This window comes from Schistocerca americana, chromosome 1, assembly GCF_021461395.2.
Source record: "Schistocerca americana isolate TAMUIC-IGC-003095 chromosome 1, iqSchAmer2.1, whole genome shotgun sequence".
Classification (NCBI taxonomy): Eukaryota; Metazoa; Arthropoda; class Insecta; order Orthoptera; family Acrididae; genus Schistocerca; species Schistocerca americana.
The window spans coordinates 1,236,090,136-1,236,113,545 of NC_060119.1; the positions used below are offsets into that span (position 1 = coordinate 1,236,090,136).

The 23,410-nt window shown below is 40.4% G+C and overlaps 1 protein-coding gene across 2 annotated transcripts in view; it reads right to left on the reverse strand.

Annotated features, from left to right (window-relative positions):
- LOC124620048 (E3 ubiquitin-protein ligase RNF123-like) overlaps positions 1–23,410 on the reverse strand; it is a 159,358-nt gene that overhangs the window by 101,890 nt on the left and 34,058 nt on the right. For both annotated transcript variants that reach the window (XM_047146724.1, XM_047146716.1), the window contains exons 9-10: positions 13,217–13,374; positions 12,999–13,135 (exon numbers count right to left, since the gene is read on the reverse strand). In XM_047146724.1, coding sequence (XP_047002680.1) covers positions 12,999–13,135; positions 13,217–13,374 — 295 coding nt within the window. The remainder of the gene's footprint in view (positions 1–12,998; positions 13,136–13,216; positions 13,375–23,410) is intronic.

The window sequence follows — 23,410 nt, forward strand, 5'->3', positions numbered from 1 at the left end:
TACCCCTGTAAGACTGATCTGAATTTCATGATATTTATGCATATACTTACCGTTTTACTATTTCTTACTATACAGTCATTTTTTTGTTTTGTTGGTTGAGGATTGCTACTGTGTTAGGTAGTGGAAAGGGGAGTTTTTTGACTTAGCATTTATGTTGCAAATCAGTTTTTAATGAAACTCTGTATACAATATTCTCTCCAACTTCAATATTAGGTGTGTATACACAGACAAGAAAAAAAATTCCTGGGTTTTCCCAGATTTCCTAATTAAAAATACACTTTTTCTCAGGTGAAAATACACTTTTTCCCCACATGAAAACTCACTATAACCCAAGTGAAAGTACATTTTTTCTAAGTTAAGTGACAACATACTTTTCCTCGCAGCTGCGAAACTTATCAATCTTTTGAAAAGTGAAGGTTTTATACACTGGAATAGACTTTCCCAGCACTTTAGGAAATGAAAATCAGCAAAAAACGACACATTTTGGAGACATCTTTGATGCACGGCATTTTCTTGTAATACGAAAGTATGAACACAAATTCCAACGCACTGAAATAGATAATGGCACTGTGCGATGTGCTTTCGTCAGCCAATCATCACTCATGCCATATGGACTCGCCAGACAATGATGGCAGGAATTCAGAACATACAGCATGTCACGTAGTCAGCCCATAGCAACATCACTGTTAAGCAGACAAACACACAAATAGGAAGAGTTAATGGTTTAAATTAATATACTTACAGTATAGCTACAAGAAAAGCTAAGCTTCCACATATAATATTGGTCGTCAAAAATGTTTTGCTGTTTTGCTTTCAGGGGGTGCGGTTTGGCAAGATCCTAAGAGCACAGCTTAAACTGCGGCACACGAATATTTCTGACAAGCACAGTTAGAAATACCACTGCTGTGCACCAAACTTTTTTTTTTTGGGTTCTCTGGCTGCCTACATGAACCGTTGAGCACTTCAACTTTTCCATAGAAAAGCCACTTACATATGAAATCGCTCCAGAAATCAGTTCATACTTTTTTGCCTTCATTACTGCATAATTTGTTATTTATGAAAGAACTAAAATACATAAGGAAAACTAACCTTGAAGCTTGATCTTTTTTAACATGTGTTACCCTTCAAGACATCAAACACAAATGTGCTATTAAAATTTTAAGTGCTGGCGTAAGTGACTAATCTTCTGGGCCTGAAATTTTTCTAAGTGGTTGATCCTCGAAGTGATCACCTATGAATGAGAGCCGACTGCTCCATGGTTTAACAAATTCATCACACATTCTCACACATAACATAATTCACTTTGTGTAAAAGTCAATTTACTTTGAAAGTAAAACTTCTGAAATCACCATACACAATATTTTCCCACAACCTATTAGAAATGTAAACAGTTGTTAAGTCATGCTCATCAAAAATAGTTTGTTGTTAAGAAGTATTGTACAGTCTTTGTCCTGAAGCCTCGGACACATTTTGCACTTGGCACATACTTGTGTGCACTGTGGGCTTTGCTATTCTATTATTTACAAGATTTTGAACATGGCTCCATTTCAGCAACTGTCTATGCAAAAACCTCGATAAACCGGAAGTAACAGCCAGTCACTTGCAAAATACAGGTTTATTAAACCTTGATCATGGTTTCATCTGTTTTAAAACTGTCTTCTTCAAAAGGTATTGTAATTAGAAAGCGCATATTATCTATACGCAATGTGGGAGTCACAGGCTGTCTTGTACATACGAGAGTCATCCATTTAATCACCATCTAAACAATAGAAAATTTAGGATGGAATATAACAACATTATGAATATGATAGGTGCTACTCATCATATGGAAGAGCTGCTTCACCGCAGATAGGCACAACAAAAAGACTGTCGCAAAATAAGCTTTCGGCCAATAAGGCCATTGTCAAAAATAGACAACACACTCACTCTCTCTCTCTCTCTCTCTCTCTCTCTCTCTCTCTCACACACACACACACACACACACACACACACACACACACACACACAGTCTGTGGCAGCTGAAGCCATATCATAAGCAGCAGCAGCAGTGCATAATGGGAGAGGCAACTGGGTAGGGTAAGGAGGAGGCTGGGGTGGGAAGGGGGAAGGATAGCAGGGTAGGGGAGGGGGCGGTGAGTACTGGTGGGTAGTGTGCAAGGACAATGCACAGAGATGATAGGGAATCAAGGTGCAGTCGGGAGCTTACACAGAGAGTGGAGAAAAAGTGGGTGGAGGGTACAGGAAAAGGAAAGAAGTAAAAAGTGTGTGGGTGGAATAAAGGGCTGTGTAGTGCTGAAATGGGAACAGGGAAGGAGCTGATGGGTGAGGGCAATGACTAACTAAGGCTGAAGCCAGGAGGGTAACAGGAATGTAGGATATATTGCAGGGAGAGTTCCCACCTGCGCAATTCAGAAAATCTGGTGTTGGTGGGAAGGATCCATATAGCACAGGCTGTGAAGCAGTCACTGAAATGAAGACTGTCATGTTTGGGGTTAGGTTCAGCAACAGGGTGGTCCAGGTGCTTCATAGCCACAGTTTGTCAAAGGCCATTCATGCACACAGACAGCTGTTGGTTGTCATGCCCACACAGAATGCAGCACAGTGGTCGCAGCTTAGCTTGTAGATCACAGGACTGGCTTCACATGTAGCCTTTCCTTTGATGAGGCATTACCTACAAACAAATCCCGGGTATGGCTAAGGGCACCTGCACGGCACCATCCTATGTCAACCTATTCATGGGCCATCTAGGGGAATCCTTCCCAAAAACCCAGAATCCTAAACCCCTAACCGGGTTCAGATTGATTGATGGTATCTTTGCTACCTGGATCAAAGGTGAGGACACCCTATCCACATTCCTCCAGAACCTCAACAACTTCTCACTTACTTGCTTCCAACTCAACAAGCCATCTTGCTAGATGTTGTCCTCCACCTCAAAGATGGGTACATCAGTACCTCCGTCCATTTCATACCTAATAATCACCAGCAATACCTCTCCTTCGACAGCTGCCGCCCATTTCCAACCGAGAAGTCCCTTCTGTACAGCCTAGCCACCCCTGGTCGTCGCATCTGCAGTGAAAAGCAGTCCCTCTCGAAATATACTGAGGGTCTAACTGAAGCCTTCACTGACTCTAATTATCCCTCCAACCCTGTACAAAAACATATCTCCTGTGCCTTATCTTTCCAGTCTCCCACCATCTCCCTAACTCCCACCGTCCAGCCACAGAGGGGCATTACCCTCACAACTCAGTACCACCCAGGACTGAAGCAACTGAATTACATTCTCCACCTGGGTTTCGATTACCTCTCGCTGTGCCCTGAAATGAGAAATGTCATACCCACTATCCTTCCCACCCCTCCCACAGTGGTATTCCGCTGTCTACCGAACCTACACAATATACTTGTCCATCCTTACACAATTTCAGCTCCCAATCCCTTACCTCAAAGCTCATACCCTTGTAATAGACCTAGATGCAAGACCTGTCCCATACATCCTCCCACCACCACTACCACCCACTCCAGTCGGGTTACTAATATCACCTATCCCATCAAAGGCAGGGCTACCTGTGAAACCAGTCATGTAATCTACAAGCTAAGCTGCAACCACCGTGCTGTATTCTGTGTGGGCATGACAATCAACAAGCTGTCTGTCCGCATGAATGGCCACCGACAAACAGTGGCCAAGAAACAAGTGGACCACCCTGTTGCTGAACACCCTGCCAAGCAGGACATCCTTCATTTCAATGACTGCTTCACAGTCTGTGCCATACGGATCCTTCCCACCAACACCAGCTTTTCTGAATTGCACAGGTGGAAACTTTCCCTGCAATACATCCTATATTTCTGTAACCCTCTTGGCCTCAACTTTCGTTAGTCACTGCCCTCACCCATCCAGCCCCCTCCCTGTTCCCATTCCAGCACTACAAAGCCATCATTCCACCACCAAATCCAGTCTTTTTATTTCTCTCCTTTTCCACTACTTCCCCCACCCCTCCCCTTCCATCTGTCTAAACTGCAGCGCTTCACTGTCTGCCACTCCCACCATACTATCCCTCCCCCTCCACACCTGAGCCGCCTCCTTACTACCACCCAGTCGCCATTTCCATCATGCAATAGTGCTGCTGCTTGCAGTGTGCTTTCAGTTGTGTGTGTGTGTGTGTGTGTGTGTGTGTGTGTGTGTGTGTGTGTGTGTGTTGTTGATAAAGTCCGTAACGGTCGAAAGCTATAATGGTGAGAGTCTTTTTGTTGTGCCTATCAGTGACTCAGCATCTTTGCTATATGGAGAGTAGCAACTTTCTTTCTCATAATATTGTTATATTCTATCCTGGATTTTCCATTGTTTGATTCCTTCCTTTGATGGGTTAGGTGATGTCTGTGAATGGACTGGAGTAGAAAAGCAGATGGTGGTGGGAGTACGTATGGGACAGGTCTTGCATCTAGGTCTGTTACACAGATATGAGCCATAAGGTAAGAGGGTGGGACGAGGGATCTTGTAGGGATGGGCGAGTATAATGTATAGGTTCGGTGGACGGCAAAACACCAGTGTGGGAGAGGTGGGAAGAATAGTAGGCAGGACATTTCTCATTTCTGGGCATGACAAGAGGTAATTGAAACACTGGCGAAGAATGTAATTCAGTTGTTCCAGTCCTGAGTGGTATTGAGTTACGAGGGGAATGGTCCTTTGTGGCTGGACAGTGAGACTTTGGGAGGTGGAGGGAGGCTGGAAAGATAATGCATGGGAGATTTGTTTTTGTATAAGGTTGGGCTGATAATTATGGGAAAGCTGAAGTCCTCGACGGTTCATGTAGTCAGCCAGGGAACCCAAAAAAAAGTTTGGTGCACAGCAGTGGTATTTATAACTGTGCTTGTCAGAAATATTCGGCTGCTGCAGTTTAAGCTGTGCCTAACCACCCCCCCCTCCCCCCCTCCGCCATCGAAAGAAAAACAACAAAACATTTTTTATGACCAATATTATGTGTGGAAGCTTAGCTTTTCTTGTAGCTATACTCTAAGTATATTAATTTAAACCATTAACTCTTCCTATTTGTGTGTTTGTCTGCTTAACAGTGATGTTGCTATTGGCTGACTACATGACGTGCTGTATGTTCTGAATTCCTGCCATCATTGTCTGGCGAGTCCATATGGCATGAGTGATGATAGGCTGACGAAAGCAACTGCACAGCACAATTGTCTATTTCAGTGCGTTAGAATTTGTGTTCATACTTTCGTATTACAAGAAAATGCCGTGAATCAAAGATCTCTCCAAAATGTGTCATTTTCTGCTGAGTTTCGTTTCCTAAATTGCTGGGAAAGTCTATTCTGGTGTATAAAACCTCCGTACATTTTGAGAGGAACCACTCGTCACTGCAGATGCGATGATCACAGATGGCTAAGCTGTATGGAAGGGACTTCTTGGCATAGAACGGGTGAAACTGTCGAAGGAGAGGTATTGCTAGTGGTTAGTATGTTTGATATGAACAGAGGTAATGATGTTTGAGATAAGGTTCAAGATCTACGAAGTTGGCTTGTTGTGTTGAGTAGGACCAGGTGAAGTGAATGGCTGAGAGCTGCCGAATTTCTGGAGGAAGGTGGGTAGGGTGTCCTTACCCTCGATCCAGATCGCAAAAATGTCTTCAATGAATCTAAACCAGATGAGTGGTTTAAGATTCTGGGTGTTTAGGAAGGATTCCTCTAGATGGCCCATGAATAGGTTGGCATAGGATGGTGCCATGCGGGTGCCCATATCCGTCCCCGGGTGCCCATATCCGTCCCCCAGATTATAGTATGTCATGATGACCAGGTAGGAGATTGTTGAGATCCAAGACCTGTCCCATACATCCTTCCACCAGCACCTACTCCAGTCCAGTCAAAAATGGCTCTGAGCACTATGGGACCTAACATCTATGGTCATCAGTCCCCTAGAACTGAGAACTACTTAAACCTAACTAACCTAAGGACATCACCCAACACCCAGTCATCACGAGGCAGAGAAAATCCCTGACCCCGCCGGGAATTGAACCCGGGAACCAGGGTGCGGGAAGCGAGAACGCTACCGCACGACCACGAGCTGCGGACCCAGTCCAGTCACAAAACTCACCTACCCCACCAAAGGCAGAGCTACCTGTGAAATCGGTCATGTGATCTACAAGCTAAGCTGTAACCAATATGCTGCATGCTATGTGAACATGACAACCAACAAGTTGTCTATGTGCATGAATGCCCACCGACAAACTGTGGCCAAGAAACAAGTGGACCACCCTGTTGCTGAGCACACCCACAAACATGACATTCTTCATTTCAATGACTGCTTCACGGCATGTGCCTTACGGATCCTTCCCATCAACACCAGCTTTTCTTAGTTGCGCAGGTGAAAACTCTCCTTGCAATATATCCTAAGTTCCCATAACGCTCCCAGCCCCAGTCTTTGTTAGTCATTGTCCTTACCCATCAGCCCCTCCCTGTTCCCATTCCAGCACTACACAGCTCTCTATTCCACCCCACACACCTTTTACTTCTCTCCTTTTCCGCTACCCCCCACCTCTTCCCCACTCTCCGTCTAAGTTCCCAACTGCACCTAGCTGCCCCATCCTCTCTCCACCTCCTCCCTGCATGTTCTCCAGCAGCACTCACTGTCCCACACCCCTACCCTGCTACCCCCTCCCCTCCCCACCTCAGCCTCCTCTTTAACCCCACCCAGTTGCTTCTCCCATCATTCACTGCAGCTGTTGCTCTTAGTGTGGCTTCAGCAGCCCCAGACAGTGGTCATGTGTGTGAGTTGCATTTGCATGAGTGTGACTGTGTGTGTGTGTGTGTGTGTGTGTGTGTGTGTGTGTGTGTGTGTGTGTGTCAGAGAGAGAGAGAGAGAGAGAGAGAATATGTGTCTATTGTTGATGAAGGCCATTGGCTATCTCCACTATATGGTGAGTAGCAACTATTCTTTTCATAATATTGTAATTACAATTTAAAAAATACATGATTTAGCACTTGTAAATCATATATTTTAAATGGTGATTAAGTGGAGGATGTGCATGTACAAGACAGTCAATGACTATCACATTGGATACGCAATATGTGATTCTATGCACAATACCTTCTGAAAAAGACAGTTTTACAAAAGTAGCTAGCAAAAAATAAAATTCTTTGTTAGAGTATAAGTTCTTACCACTCAAAACTACAAAAATTTAACTGAAAACCAAAATAATGAAGAATTCCCGAAATTCTAAAAATTCACAGGTTTTTCCCAAGTGAAAAAATTCCCGCATCTTTCCCACATTTCCCAGTTGTCTGACAGCATATACTTGCAGCTTTTATATCAGAGAGACATTTACTGCTGCTATGCCTAGGCTAGTCACCTGTTCAGATTTACTATAGTAATTTTAACAACAACATAAGAAAAGTAAGTTTTTTGTGGATGGCTAAGTAGTTTTTTTGAAGTCATTCATTTAATTATGCTTTCTTAACTCTCATTTCGCTACTGGAAGTGAGGAGCCCTGTGCACTATAACTGAGCTTGATGTGGATTACCAGTTCATTCTGTCATATATTTTAGTGAAATTTCAATACTTATTATTAACTGTCTTGGAAATTGTGATTGTCATGAAGTGCTTTGCAAAAATTTTAATTGTTATGGGTAAAACTACGGACAGGAAGGGGTGTTACTTTATGGTTTCTTCTATTGCACTGATGAAAATAATGACTAATGGAAGAATACTGAAATAATTAAGTGTTATACTGGAAACAGAGAGCTAAGTGAAAACTTTTGTACTGTGTAATGGCTGTTTTTGCTTGTCCCATGTCTGTTTTATGGCATTTGTTGACCATTGGAGAAGAATAGCTAAGTAACACTTTGGACTTTGAAATTCCATGAAAGTTTTGTAAGAAAAGGATTAGTGAAGTAATATCTATTCTTATCCAAACCTGAATGAACCAATATTGAGTAATAGGGTTCAGAATGTTGTCTATATTATGATGATGATCAGGTGAACATTGTTTTGCTACTTTCATATTACTGCAGTTAAAAGTGACAGGTAATTATGTGGAGATAAAGAAGCATTATGGATTCACTATGATGTGCTACGAGTATGACGACACGCTAGGGAATTCTATATGAGTTGTTATGTTGACAATGGGGCACATTGAGGCAAATGATGGTTATATGGATTATTGTGCAATTGAATCTCAATGTAGACAAGTGTAATGTGCTGCAAATACATAGAAAGAAAGATCCTTTATCATTTAGCAACAATATAGCATTTCAGCAACTGGAAGCAGTTAACTCCATAAATTATCTGGGAGCAGGTATTGGAGTGATTTAAAATGGAATGACCATATAAAGTTAGTCGTCGGTAAAGCAGACACCAGACACAGATTCATTGGAAGAATACTAAGGAAATGCAGTCCGAAAACAAAGGAAGTAGGTTACAGTACACTAGTACGCCCACTGCTTGAATACTGCTTACTGGTGTGGGATCCGTACCAGGTAAGGTTGACAGAAGAGATAGAGAAAATCCAACAGAAAGCAGTGCACTTCATTACAGGATCATTTAGTAACAACAATAGCATTATGGAGATGATAGATAAACTCCAGTGGAAGACTCTGTAAGAGAGAGACACTCAGTAGCTCGGTACGGGCTTTTGTTGAAGTTTCGAGAACATACCTTCACTGAGGAGTCAAGCAGTATATTGCTCCCTCCTACGTATATCTCACAAAGAGACCATGAGGATAAAATCAGAGAGATTGCATCCCACAGCTTGCGGAGTATGGTTGTAGATGGAGATGTAGATTGTGATGATGATGATGATGATATGACTTTGATGACAATATAGCAGGGATTATGAAGATATAGGATTATGAAGCTGTGATTAGGAACTTTGTATTATGGAATGTAGTAGATCATGTTTGTGCAGTCATGTGGAATGGATTGATAATAAAACATTGGTAAATTTATGAAGGTAATTATTGAAATAATCTGTGACAAGAGAAAACGTAAATGTAGTGGGCAGCTAATTTTAAAAACATGGGAATAAAACAATGTCTCAATTAAACTGTACATTGAGCAGAGATGTGGGATGAAGTTAATATTATTCAATGATGATTAACTGAATTTTTAGTTGTAAAGAGAGGTTGTAATTACCATTTACACCATATAACATCAAAAGCAAAATAGAAATGTATGATAATAGACAGAAACTGGAAGGTACAATGATGTAATGTGAGTAATGAGGGACTGTTATTACTGATTATGGGGGAATTTGTTTATTGAGCGTAAAATATGACATAAGTATTAACTTAGAAAAATAACATATTTTCCTTTGTTCATTAAAAAAAGTACACTTCATAATTAGCTACTAATTTGTAATTATATTCTGTGTACATTAGTGTCTAGCTATTAAACAATGGCTGATGAATTCTGCAACAGCAGTGAATCACTGAGAGATCTTGAAATTTGTTTTTGGGTTTTATGAAAACCAGGTTTTCTTGGTAAAAGCAAGAAACGTAGCATTTAAGTTTAATTTATATAATTTTCATTAACTAAACAAAAAACTTACATACATTAAGCACATTTCGCTTTCAGAAATTTTTTACATTTATCAAAATTAACATTGGGCATTTCCATTATTTTTCTGTCAGAATTCTGTTCGCACTTCCATGCTTACAAAATTTGTCAGGGAGATAGGAGAGGAGAGGAGAGGAGAGGAGAGGAGAGGAGAGGAGAGGAGAGGAGAGGAGAGGAGAGGAGAGGAGGAGCTATTGTAATGAAACTGGTCAGTGGTACAGACTAGTATACAATCTGACGACCTAACTCAAAACTTTAGAATAGAATATGATACCTAGCTCAGAATTATGTAACTTTTTCTCAGATTATAAACTGCGTTCATTCTATAATTTCAATGTATCACCTGTCTGAAACTGTTATTATATTGAATACCATGTCACTAACTTCAAATTATCATATTATGTACAACTACTTTCCAGAACATATGCAACAACTTGAATCTAACTTTAAAATACTTACGAAATTTCTACTAAACTTTTGTCTGTATAAATTTGTTAAATTGTGTCAAAGAGTCAAGGAGAGTGATAGCAGAAAAAACCACTGAATAATTAAAGAGTAAATTAACTCTCTGTGTTAACTGTTTTCAAATGTATTAACTGGTTTTTGATCCAAAACTGTTTTGTTATCTAAATTCTGCTCCTGTTAAACCTGTCACCACATTCTGTAGCAACACATCCTGTATTCAGACATCAGAAATTTATAACTTTTTCTTATAACACCAATTATGTAATCACTTAAACAACTCTGTGACATATGCTGATTGTTGTATGTCACTTATACAGAGGAGGCAGCACTTGCCAAGGGAGTGCAGTTTTAGCCATAGCTAAGGCAGGTATTATAGTCTGTGTTGGTTGTTGGCAGAAATGTGTATTGTTTTTGTTTGTCTGATTAATCTGGTGCAACAAATGAAGAGTAATTACAAAATGGTATTTGGGTTATAATAACTGTAATTACCAAAGATCCAGGCAAAGTTACATCTTTCTCTCAGATGAATATAATTTCACAATCGCTCTTAGTTGCACATTTACCACTTCAGTTTTTCTCTCTTAGTGATTGACACTGGCATTTATTCCTACAGAATCACCTGTAATTTTATGAAGTTCATTATTTGCAATGATTACAATATTTATTATTTCATTACTTTTGAATGGTAGATGTATTACAAAGGGAAGGCACTAACCACTTGATGATCTGGGACATTCTGCATGAAAATCTTCTATACCCATCTCACCTTTACTGTTGCTAGGAATAAATGATGCAGACTCTCAGCCAAGAATAGCTTTCTGTCAATGCATGTTAGGGCAGTGTGCTGTGTTTTTACAGTTCTTGGCATGTCCCTTATTCACTGAAGAGGCTGATCTTTCACGTGATGGGGCCTTCAATTATCATAACGACCATAGCTGGGCTTGTGAAAAACCTCATGAATTCTGACAAGACAGACATCAACAGAGGTTCAGCCTCAACATGTGGGGTGGAATAAATCATGACATCTTATTGGCCCCTACTTCTTTTTACAATGTCTTACAGGGCAAACATATTTACAGTTTCTCAGACACGAGTCACTTCATTTACTCGATGATGTGCTTCTAGACTTCATTTAACGCACAATGGCGCTTCACCTCACTTCACACTGATAGTGTGACAGCGTCACAACAACTAGTTTCTGAACAGGTAGATTGATCAAGGGCAATCCACTACATAGCCTGTCCGATAGCCAGATTTATATCAAATGGAATTCTTTTCCTTTGGCGACATTTAAAATTCTTAGTGTATTCAATTCCCATACACAATCTCGATGCTCTGATGGAGCAAATGGATTTGACAAAATATGGAAAGACTCAGGAGTTTTCCACAATGTACAGTGAAGTACAGAACATAGGATCAGGGGATGCACAAAAGCACGAGGTGATTACTTCAAGTAATTTTTGTAAATGTAAATGCGTTTGGTAAACACATAATTTTCATTCCACGAGTACTGAATCTTTTCATATATGCAAATGTGTTTGGTAAATGTACCAATTAAGGATTTTTGAACAAACTTTGTGTAATATTTTGATGTTGTTGTTGTGGTCTTCAGTCCTGAGACTGGCTTGATGCAGCTCTCTATGCTACTCTATCCTGTTCAAGCTGCTTCATATCCCAGTATGTACTGCAGGCTACATCCTTCTGAATCTGCTTAGTGTATTCATCTCTTGGTCTCCCTCTACGATTTTTACCCACCACGCTGCCCTCCAATACTAAATTGGTGATCCCTTGATGCCTCAGAACATGTCCTACCAACTGATCCCTTCTTCTAGTCAAGTTGTACCACAAACTCCTCTTCTCCTCAATTCTATTCAATACCTCCTCATTAGTTATGTGATCTACCCATCTAATCTTCAGCATTCATCTATAGCACCACATTTCGAAAGTTTCTATTCTCTTTTCGTCCATGTTTCACTTCCATACATGGCAACACTCCATACAAATACTTTCAGAAACGACTTCCTGACACTTAAATCTATACTCAATCCTAACAAATTTCTCTTCTTCAGAAATGCTTTCCTTTCCATTGCCAGTCTACATTTTATATCCTCACTACTTCGACCACCATCAGTTATTTCTCTTCCCCAAATAGCAATACTCATTTACTACTTTAAGCATCTCATTTCCTAATCTAATACCCTCAGCATCACCAGAATTAACTCTACAACATTCCATTATCCTCATTTTGCTTTTGTTGATGTTCATCTTATATCCTCCTTTCAAGACACTGTCCATTCCGTTCAACTGCTCTTCCAAGTCCTTTGCTGTCTCTGACAGAATTACAATGTCATCGGCGAACCTCAAGGTCTTTATTTCTTATCCATGGATTTTAATACCTACTCCAAATTTTTCTTTTGTTTCCTTTATTGGTTGCTCAATATACAGATTGAATAAAATCGGGGAGAGGCTGCAACCCTGTCTCACTCCCTTCCCAACCACTGCTTCCCTTTTATGTCCCTCGACTCTTATAACTGCCATCTGGTTTCTGTACAAAATTTTGTACTTTGAAATAGAGAACAAATCCTTAAAGTTTCTGATACTTAATTTATACAACCTGTAGCTTTACATGAATTTAAACTTTCTACACAGGGTTTCCTTTACTCATAAGACTTCAATGTGGACTGTACTATAGTATGATCTACAAAGAAAATATTTAATAGTAAACATGAGGATTGTTATTTACCATAACCAACCAAATTAGTGGCAGATGTAAATTCCATTTTTGTAGTATAATGCAATCAGGTAACATAAACAGCATGGCATATACATTTGCTGGCAGAAGAGTTTCTTCAGTGCCGTAATCACAAGTCACTTAAATGGTAACACAATGCAAAAGTTGCTTGAAACTTTCATTATTATAGCTCACAAATCAAATAGAAAGTAATGTAATAATGTCTACTAATGAAATTATGGACCATACTTGACTGGAGATGAGATTTTCATGCAAGAAGACTCGAAATTTCTTCAGGAATATCTTTCTTGAGGACGGCTGTGTTTCAGTTCCATCTGCATTATCCAGAAGTTTCCCAAGAAAATTAATTTGCACAGCTTCTACACCTACATCAAACAGCAAATGTTACTGAAACATACTGGGGACAAAAATATAAATATAACTACCAAAGTTAGGTAAGAACTGACTTGCTGCAGCTTCCTTAATTTTCTGACAGGCTTGCAAATAATCTTCCTTGTTTCTTTCAACATCTTCATCTACAACATCTGTTTCCCACCACGGGTTTGTCACAACTTGAGCCAAACCACCTTCGTCCATTGGTTTAACATGGACAAAATTTGCAAATCTGTAAGGAATAGTAGTAAACAATCAACAGTTATACCCACTCTCACTGTATGCCTGATGGAAGATGCAAACAATCAGAAAGCGTAAGCACAAATTAAGAAACAATGGATAATGAAAATTACTAATGCCATTTTCAATTGTATAACACAAATTGAAAATACACTGCAGCACACAGAACAATGAAAGAAAATAGCAAACTACTTGGAAATCATATCAAACCAACCACTGGTATCTCACAGTAATGGGCACACAAACTTCTTAAAAGAACATAAAAGAAAACTGATACTCAAAGGTACTGCCCCTATCATACACAAAAGAAATAAGAAAGCCATTTAGTTACATAAAAATTGTCACTCTATGACTGTATCATAAGAAAGGAAGATTTTGGTTTAGCAGCTCATTGATAATGAAGCCCTTAAAGATGGTCTTAGCTTAAGTAGCAGTAAGCATTCATAGCAGTAAATCAGTTAAGCAGATATGCAAATGGTAGCAGACATATCTTTACTTACAGTACATGCTTATCCTTTAAAAATACAGCAATACTTATTCTCACTGTACAGTGGTATAGAGTTATTCAGTTTACAAAATCTATTGATATTTGCTAATATTTATTATAAACTTGGAGCAAATAGTCTTCTTTTAACATGTGATATTGGCCACGGGAGTGTACATTTGTGTGGCTGTGTGTGAATGTGTGTACTGTTGTTGTTGTGGTCTTCAGTCCTGAGACTGGTTTGATGCGGCTCTCTATGCTACTCTATCCTGTTCAAACTTCTTCACCTCCCAGTACTTACTGCAACCTACATCCTTCTGAATCTGCTTGGTGTATTCATCTCTTGGTCTCCCTCTACAATTTTTACCCTCCACGCTGCCCTCCATTACTAAGTTGGTGATCCCTTGATGCCTCAGAACATGTCCTACCAACCGATCCCTTCTTCTTGTCACTTTGTGCCACAAACTCCTCTTTTCCACAATCCTATTCAATACCTCCTCATTAGTTATGTGATCTAACCATCTAATCTTCAGCATTCTCCTGTAGCACCACATTTCGAAAGCTTCTATTCTCTTCTTGTCTAAACTATTTATCGTCCATGTTTCACTTCCATACATGGCTACACTCAATACAAATACTTTCAGAAATGACTTCCTGACACTTAAATCTATACTCAATGTTAACAAATTCCTTTTCTTCAGAAATGGTTTCCTTCCCATTGCCAGTCTACATTTTCTATCCTCTCTACTTCGACCATCAGGAGTTATTTTGCAAAACTCATTTACTACTTTAAGAGTCTCATTTCCTAACCTAATTCCCTCAGCATCACCCGACTTAATTCAACTACATTCCATTATCCTCGTTTTGCTTTTGTTGGTGTTCATCTTATATCCTCCTTTCAAGACACTATCCATTCCGTTCAACTGCTCTTCCAAGTCCTTTGCTGTCTCTGACAAAATTACAATGTCATTGGCGAACCTTTAGCAAAAGAGCTAGTGTTTAAAAGCTAGTGTGAATGCCATTTTCTGTTGTGTGTTTCTGTGCTCCTACCATTGATCTTCTACAAATGAGTGGTGGCCTTTCCCTTAATTTCACACTGATATTATATAACAATTAAGAGAGTAAGAACATTACCCACCCAGATAGCCACGCATGTTAGAGCACTGCTTTCAGGACTGGGAAGTGTGCTAGCACTGGATTGAATCCACCTAGTGGATTAACGCCGAGGGTTAGTGTGCCGGCCATTCTAAGTGATTATTGCACTCATACCCAAGTCCCACTCAGTTATATGACTAGTAAACATTTAGGAAACTTTTGCTCACTTTCACATGAATGACACTATATGTAGACAGTTGGAGTGTAAATTTTCCATACCAGGTGATAACGGGATGGTGACAGGAAGGGCATCCAACCACCCCTTACATTAACCATGCCAAATCCATTACTAATCATGCTGACCCTATTGCAAAGTGTGACAAAGGCCAGAGACAAAGAAATAGTAAAGAATTAAATTAAATTAAATATTAAATTTACCAACTGCCAAGCCAGAAACAGTGAGAGAAGGTATGACACACACAAAGTAAAAATCATGGTTGAAACTGTTGTTGTTGTTGTTGTTGTTGTTGTGGTCTTCAGTCCAGACTGGTTTGATGCAGCTCTCGATGCTACTCTATCCTCTGCAAGCTGCTTCATCTCCCAGTACGTACTGCAGCCTACATCCTTCTGAATCTGTTTAGTGTATTCATCTCTTGGTCTCCCTCTACGATTTTTCCCCTACATGCTGCCCTCCAATATTAAATTGGTGATCCCTTGATGCCTCAGAACATGTCCTACCAACCAATCCCTTCTTCTAGTCAAGTTGTGCCACAAATTTCTCTTCTCCCCAATTCTATTCAATACCTCCTCATTAGTTATGTGATCTACCCATCTCATCTTCAGCATCCTTCTGTAGCACCACATTTCGAAAGCTTCTATTCTCTTTTTGTCTAAACTATTTATCATCCACGTTTCACTTCCATACATGGCTACACTCCACACAAATACTTTCAGAAATGACTTCCTGACACTTAAATCTATACTCGATGTTAACAAATTTCTCATCTTCAGAAACACTTTCCTTGCCATTGCCAGTCTACAGTTTATATCTCCTCTACTCCGACCATCCTCAGTTACTTTGTTCCCCAAATAGCAAAACTCATTTACTACTTTAAGTGTCTCATTTCCTAATCTAATTCCCACAGCATCACCAGATTTAACTCGACTGCATTCCATTATCCTCGTTTTGCTTTTGTTGATGTTCATCTTATAACCTCCCTTCAAGACACTGTCCATTCCGTTCAGCTGCTCTTCCACGTCCTTTGCTGGGCTGTTCCATTTCCTCCAAACAAGGCTAATAATATGTTTGTAGACAGGCATGAGGTGGCGCCGTTGACGATAAACACGATGACGAGGCATAGCACTTCAATGCTGTTGCAGATAGAGCTCACAGTGGAATGGTTCTGCTGGCATGCACTGCCCGCTTATATACAGAGCGAGTGACCTCGATTACGTAACACGCTGATAACGGACTTAGACTCTGCATGTACCAGCCGGAGTCGTTACCCCATACGCACGCAGTAGTCGCTTTAGCAGCGCGCTTCGCTGGTGCACCATCCTTGTGCCGAGCCAAGTCAGGCGGGTTACGTCACCGACTCGCTAGGCGCTTGGCGGGCAGTGCGGCACTATGTTTTGGAATTTTTTCAAATTGTTGCATCCTTGAGCGACTGGAATCCTTTGCCGATCAAGATGTTATCGCCTACAAGACGTGGCATTGTGGAATCGACCCGAAGACTCAAAGTAGACCTAGTTATGTGTATAGTAATATGCCTTTTACAGTGTATACCCGCTCTTGTAGAAAAGTTAGTAATGATGAAAAAATATGTGTATGGATGAAAGGACTTGTTGTACTTGCTAAAAATGTAACAGTAACTGGAGATATTACTTTGTACTATAATTATTAAACAAGTGTTATCCTTGACCTTTGTAACCGCTAGTCGTACATCGCGAACTTGGGGCTCAAGGATGTAACAGTTTGAAAAAATTCAAAAACATAGTACCGCACTTTTCTACAAGAGCGGGTATACAATGTAAAAGGCATATTACTATACACATAACTAGGTCTACTTTGAAACTTCGGGTCGATTCCACAATGCCACGTCTTGTAGGCGATAACATATCGATCGGAGAAGGATTCCAGTCCAGGAAGGGAGGCATTTTCACAACGAACAATGGCTAGGGTAAACCAACCGCTTCCAGAATTTCCAGTAGCGACATCCAGAGTAAAATTAACCCTGCAGCCTCGAAATAATATAGGTCCATTTAAAACAATTGCCTGGGCTGTTCCATTTCCTCCAAGTTTATTTTCAAGGCTAATAATATGTTTGTAGACAGGCATGTGGTGGCGCCGTTGAAGATAAACACGACGATGAGGTATAGTGCTTGAATGCTGTTGCAGATAGAGCTCACAGCGGAATGCTTCCACTGGCATGCACAGAGCGAGTGACCTTGATTACGTAACGCGCTGATAACAGACATAGACTCTGCAAGCACCAGCTGGAGTCATTATCCCATACGCACACAGTAGTCGCTTTAGCAGTGCGCTCTGCTGGCGCGCCGGCCTGGCACCGAGCCAAGTCGGGCAGGTTACGTCACCTACTCGCTAGGCGCTTGGCGGGAAGTGCGGCACTATGTTTTCGGATTATTTCATTGTATGCCCGCTCTTGTAGAAAAGTTAGTAATAATGAAAAAATACGTGCATAGATGAAAGGACTTGGTGTACTTGCTGAAAATGTAACAATAACTGGAGATGTTACTTTGTACTATAATTATTAATAAAGTGTGATCCTTGACCTTTGTAACCGCTAGTCGTACATTGCGAACCGTGGGCTCAAGAATGCAACAGTTTGAAAAAATTGGAAAACATAGCGCCGCACTGCCCACTGAGCGCCTAGCGAGTAGGTGACGTAACCCGCCCGACTTGGCTCAGCGCCAGACCGGCGAACCATCGGAGTGCGCTGCTAAAGCGACTACAGCGCACATATGGGATAATGACTCCGGGTGGTGCGTGCAGAGTCTAAGTCCGTTATCAGCGCGTTACATAATCAAGGTCACTCGCTTTGTATATAAGTGGGCAGTGCATGCCAGTGGAACCATTCCGCAGTGAGTTCTATCTGCAACAGATGTCGCTACTGTAAATTCTGGTAGTGGTTGGTTTAACCTAGCCATTGTTCATTGTGAAAACGCCTCCCTTCCTGGACTCGAATCCTTTGCTGATCGAGATGTTATCGCCAATCTCATCAGCGAACCTCAAAGTTTTAATTTCTTCTCCATGGATTTTAATTCCTACTCCGAATTTTTCTTTTGTTTCCTTTACTGCTTGCTCAATATACAGATTGAATAACATCAGGGACAGGCTACAACCCTGTCTCACTCCCTTCCCATCCACTGCTTCCCTTTCATGCCCCTTGACTCATAACTGCCATCTGGTTTCTGTACAAATTGTAAATAGCCTTTCGCTCCCTGTATTTTTCCCCTGCCACCTTCAGAATTTGAAAGAAGGTATTCCAGTCAATATTGTCAAAAGATCTCTCTAAATCCACAAATGCTAGAAATGTAGGTTTGCCATTCCTTAATCTATTTTCTAAGATAAGTTGTAGGTTCAGTATTGCCTCACATGTTCCAACATTTCTATGGAATCCAAACTGATCTTCCCCAAGGTCAGCTTCTATCAGTTTTTCCATTTGTCTGTAAAGAATTCGTGTTAGTATTTTGCAGCCATGGCTTATTAAACTGATAGTTCAGTAATTTTCACATCTGTCAAAACCAGCTTTCTTTGGGATTGGAATTACTATATTCTTCTTGAAGTCTGAGGGTATTTTGCCTGTCTCATACATCTTGCTCACCAGATGGTAGAGTTTTGTCATGGCTGGCTCTCCCAAGGCCGTCAGTAGTTCTAATGGAATGTTTCCTACTCCCGGGGCCTTATTTCGACTGAGATCTTTCAGTGCTCTGTCAAACTCTTCACGCAGTATCATATCTCCCATTTCATCTTCATCTACATCCTCTTCCATTGCCATAGTATTGTCCTCAAGAACATGGCCCTTGTATAGACCCTCTATATACTCCTTCCACCTTTCTGCTTTCCCTTCTTTGCTTAGAACTGGGTTCCCTACTGAGCTCTTGACATTCATGCAAGTGGTTCTCTTCTCTCCAAAGGTCTCTCTAATTTTCCTGTATTCAATGTCTATCTTACCCCTCGTGAGATCAGCCTCTACATCCTCACATTTGTCCTCTAGCCATCCCTGCTTAGCCACTTTGCACTTCCTGTCGATCTCATTTTTGAGACGATTGTATTCCTTTTTGCCTGCTTCATTTACTGCATTTTTATATTTCCTCCTTTCATCAATTAAATTCAGTATCTCTTCTGTTACCCAAGGATTTCTATTAACCCTCGTCTTTTTACCTACTTGATCCTAGTTGCAAAAATTTCTTGATCAGTAGAAAGATAAAATAGGATTTTAATATGAATTTAAAAAACAGGAAAATTGTACAGGTGCTGGTGTAAAAGAAAAGTGACTCCACAACTTCACTTCAAAAAGATTACCATTGCATACATGAATTAAATGAAAGACACTTAATTCGGCATGAAATGTTACTACCTATACATCCTGGGCACAACACAAATTTGAGGTACTAACATAAATAATGATGTACGAGCAATAAGATTTAAAAGATAGAGGTCAATGGAAACTAATAGTCATACACTTTCGAAAAAAATAACCCATCCAGTTTAGGATTTTCAACAATTCCACCCATTCGTTTATTTTACCTTCCATGAAATGAGAAATTGTACTGTTACCAATGTCAGAGAATCATGTCAGTTTCTGACTGCATGTACGTTAACAGAACCCAAGTCTTCTTCTTTTAGTGACCAGTATTTGGACACTCATTTATGGACTTGTCTTGACGATCAGGTCTTTAAGATTACACGCTGCTTATTTGCTGTCAAGTCATTCTCTACCAACGAGATGTAGAGGGACATATAGGGTGATTAGCAAAACCCCTGTAGCATCCCTTGTCACCTAACCAACCTTGCAGCCACTACTTCTGACAGAAGCAGCTCCTTGACTGGCCTCACATGGCCTGATACAATTCTCCCAACAGGTAAAATAGCCAGCAGTAGCAGGAATTCGTCCATATTCTCCACATGGCAGTCGAACATGCTGAATGCTCAGCAAGGGAGATGGACAGTCAGTCCTTTTTAATTTCAGTATTGTTAAGCAATTTGTGGTAAGTGTATGCACACTTACGTACATAAACAGTACTAACACGGATTTTATAAAGGTATTAAATTTCCTGAAATGAGCTAAATGTGAATTAATAAACTTCCAAAGAACTCTGAATATGATTGATTATTTGAATAGAATAATTATTGGGTACACAAACAAAGAGTGAACAAGTTTAAAAAGTTTGCACTAATATTAAAACGTAATTTTTTCCTCACTTTTTCAGCAGGTTTAGTCACACTGTCAGCCGTTAGTCACTGACATCACAGAACAAGTCACCACCTTTGATAAAGTTCTACTTTAGGAACTGAAATGAGACTACCTTCACGTCCCTATCCAAAATTCCCTCCTCATGTCAACATTCTCTGAAGGGGTCAATTTAGCTTGAATTTTCAACTTTCTGGCCTTCATACTGTTATGCATATACCCATTTCCAGTAGTAAACTGCCCTTTAAAAAATTAGTACAAATGAGTTTCCTATATCAAATTAAATTTCACATTAATATGTTACCTGATTTATATTAGCAACTAAGGGGAAAAGCCATTTGTTAATAATCCAACTTTGAAATTTCGTTATGTGAACTATGCAGCCATGTTGCACCACACATTCTTGGAAATTTAACTTCTTCCCTATATTTGAAAAGCTACAGTGTTTATTCATTATGATTATTTAAAATGATAGTGCTAATAGAGAGCAAACCAAACACTGATAACAATATCTTATTCAAAGTAATTTGTTTATAATTAACTAAAATGTAATTTAAACTGTACTGTAAAATTCATTGAAATTGTATATGAAATTAAGTAAACTCTTCCAAACTGAATATCAGAACATGTAGGGCTATATGTGGCCCATTTTTTGATGTAAGTAACTAAAAACATCTAATGACTTAATTGTTATTTTATAAATCTTACATTTAACAATGTATTCAGTTGTTTGGTTTTATACAAAAGGAAGTGACACATGAACCACAGCAGGCAGTGGGTAGTAAGTCAAAGGGAGACAGTCGGAGGCAATGAGAGAGTCAGTCAGTCAGTGAGTCTGCATTATTGTCTTTCAGAAGCTGCTTGTGAGATTCTTTCAAAGGCTGTCAGACAAGAAATGTACATATCATCAATGTGCATCCAAATCAGTCATAGCACAAAACAAGGAATGTGATACACTCTGTGTTTTATACAAAAATTAGTACATCAGCAATATCGAACACTGGGACTTTCTGAAGCAAAACCGCCGAGGATATCCAAGTTCAGATCTCATCATATGAAGCAGCTAAGTTTTTATGTGAACTTTCATTAACTGTGATTGAAATTTTCTAGTTTTCATTCTGCATACTTGAGAATGGTGAAGGCCCAAACTATTAACTTGTTCCAATGGTATGATTGAGAAGTCACTGTTACCACTGTCCAATTATAGATACAACTACAAAAACTGAAATTTTATTCTCACTCGGTGTCAGTGGTAATTAAAATGATCTCTCCTCTCACACATTTAAGGGTGGCATTTCAGAATGGTAAACTAAGCTAGGTTCCCTGTGCTGTTCAACTAGTCATGGAGTTGGGCGATTTGATTGAAGGTACTATCACATCATTTTTAAAGAGAGAATCAATATCTGTCTCATGGTGAATGTGAGCTTATTTTCATCTATCCAATAGCTCTCTGTAATTAAAATAAATGTTACAGTTCATACATTTGATGTTCACTGTATCTGTAGACCTTCTCTTGAATAAAGCCAGAGACTACGTTGGGCATTTTGTACATCAAAAGTACACAAATATGAAAGGAAGGAAGATTTGGGTTTAATGTCCTGTCAACATCGAGGTCATTAGAGACGGAGTACAAGCTCAGATTGTGTCAAGGATGTGGAAGGAAATCAGCCTTGCCCTTTCAAAGGAACCATCCCAACATTTGCCTGGAGCAATTTTGGGAAATCATGGAAAACATAAATCTGGACAGCTAAACACAGGTTTGAACCATTGTCCTCCCAAATGCCAGTCCAGTGTACAGAAATATGGATGTATATTTTAACAGATGAAGACAGTGTTAATCATATTGATTTTATACGAGGGCAGTTCAAGAAGTAATGCAACACATTTTTTTTCTGAAACAGGGGTTGTCTTATTCAGCACTGAAATACACCAGGTTATTCCCCAATCTTTTAGCTACACAACACTATTTTTCAACGTAATCTCGATTCAATGCTACGGCCTTACGCCACCTTGAAATGAGGGCCTGTATGCCTGCAAGGTACCATTCCACTCGTCGATGTCGGAGCCAACGTCGTACTGCATCAATAACTTCTTCATCATCCGCGTAGTGCCTCCCACGGATTGCGTCCTTCATTGGGCCAAACATATGGAAATGCGACGGTGCGAGATCGGGGCTGTAGGGTGCATGAGGAAGAACAGTCCACTGAAGTTTTGTGAGCTCCTCTCGGGTGCGAAGACTTGTGTGAGGTCTTGCGTTGTCGTGAAGAAGGAGAAGTTCGTTCAGATTTTTGTGCCTACGAACACGCTGAAGTCGTTTCTTCAATTTCTGAAGAGTAGCACAATACACTTCAGAGTTGATCGTTTGACCATGGGGAAGGACATCGAACAGAATAACCCCTTTCAGCGTCCCAGAAGACTGTAACCATGACTTTACCGGCTGAGGGTATGGCTTTAAACTTTTTCTTGGTAGGGGAGTGGGTGTGGCGCCACTCCATTGATTGCCGTTTTGTTTCATGTTCGAAGTGATGAACCCATGTTTCATCGCCTGTAACAATCTTTGACAAGAAATTCTCACCCTGAGCCACATGACGAGCAAGCAATTCCGCACCGATGGTTCTCCTTTGCTCTTTATGGTGTTCGGTTAGACAACAAGGGACCCAGCGGGAACAAACCTTTGAATATCCCAACTGGTGAACAATTGTGACAGCACTACCAACAGAGATGTCAAGTTGAGCACTGAGTTGTTTGATGGTGATCCGTCGATCATCTCGAACGAGTGTGTTCGCACGCTCCGCCATTGCAGGAGTCACAGCTGTGCACGGCTGGCCCGCACGCGGGAGATCAGACAGTCTTGCTTGACCTTGCGGCGATGATGACACACGCTTTGCCCAACGACTCACCGTGCTTTTGTCCACTGCCAGATCACCGTAGACATTCTGCAAGCGCCTATGAATATCTGAGATGCCCTGGTTTTCCGCCAAAAGAAACTCGATCACTGCCCGTTGTTTGCAACG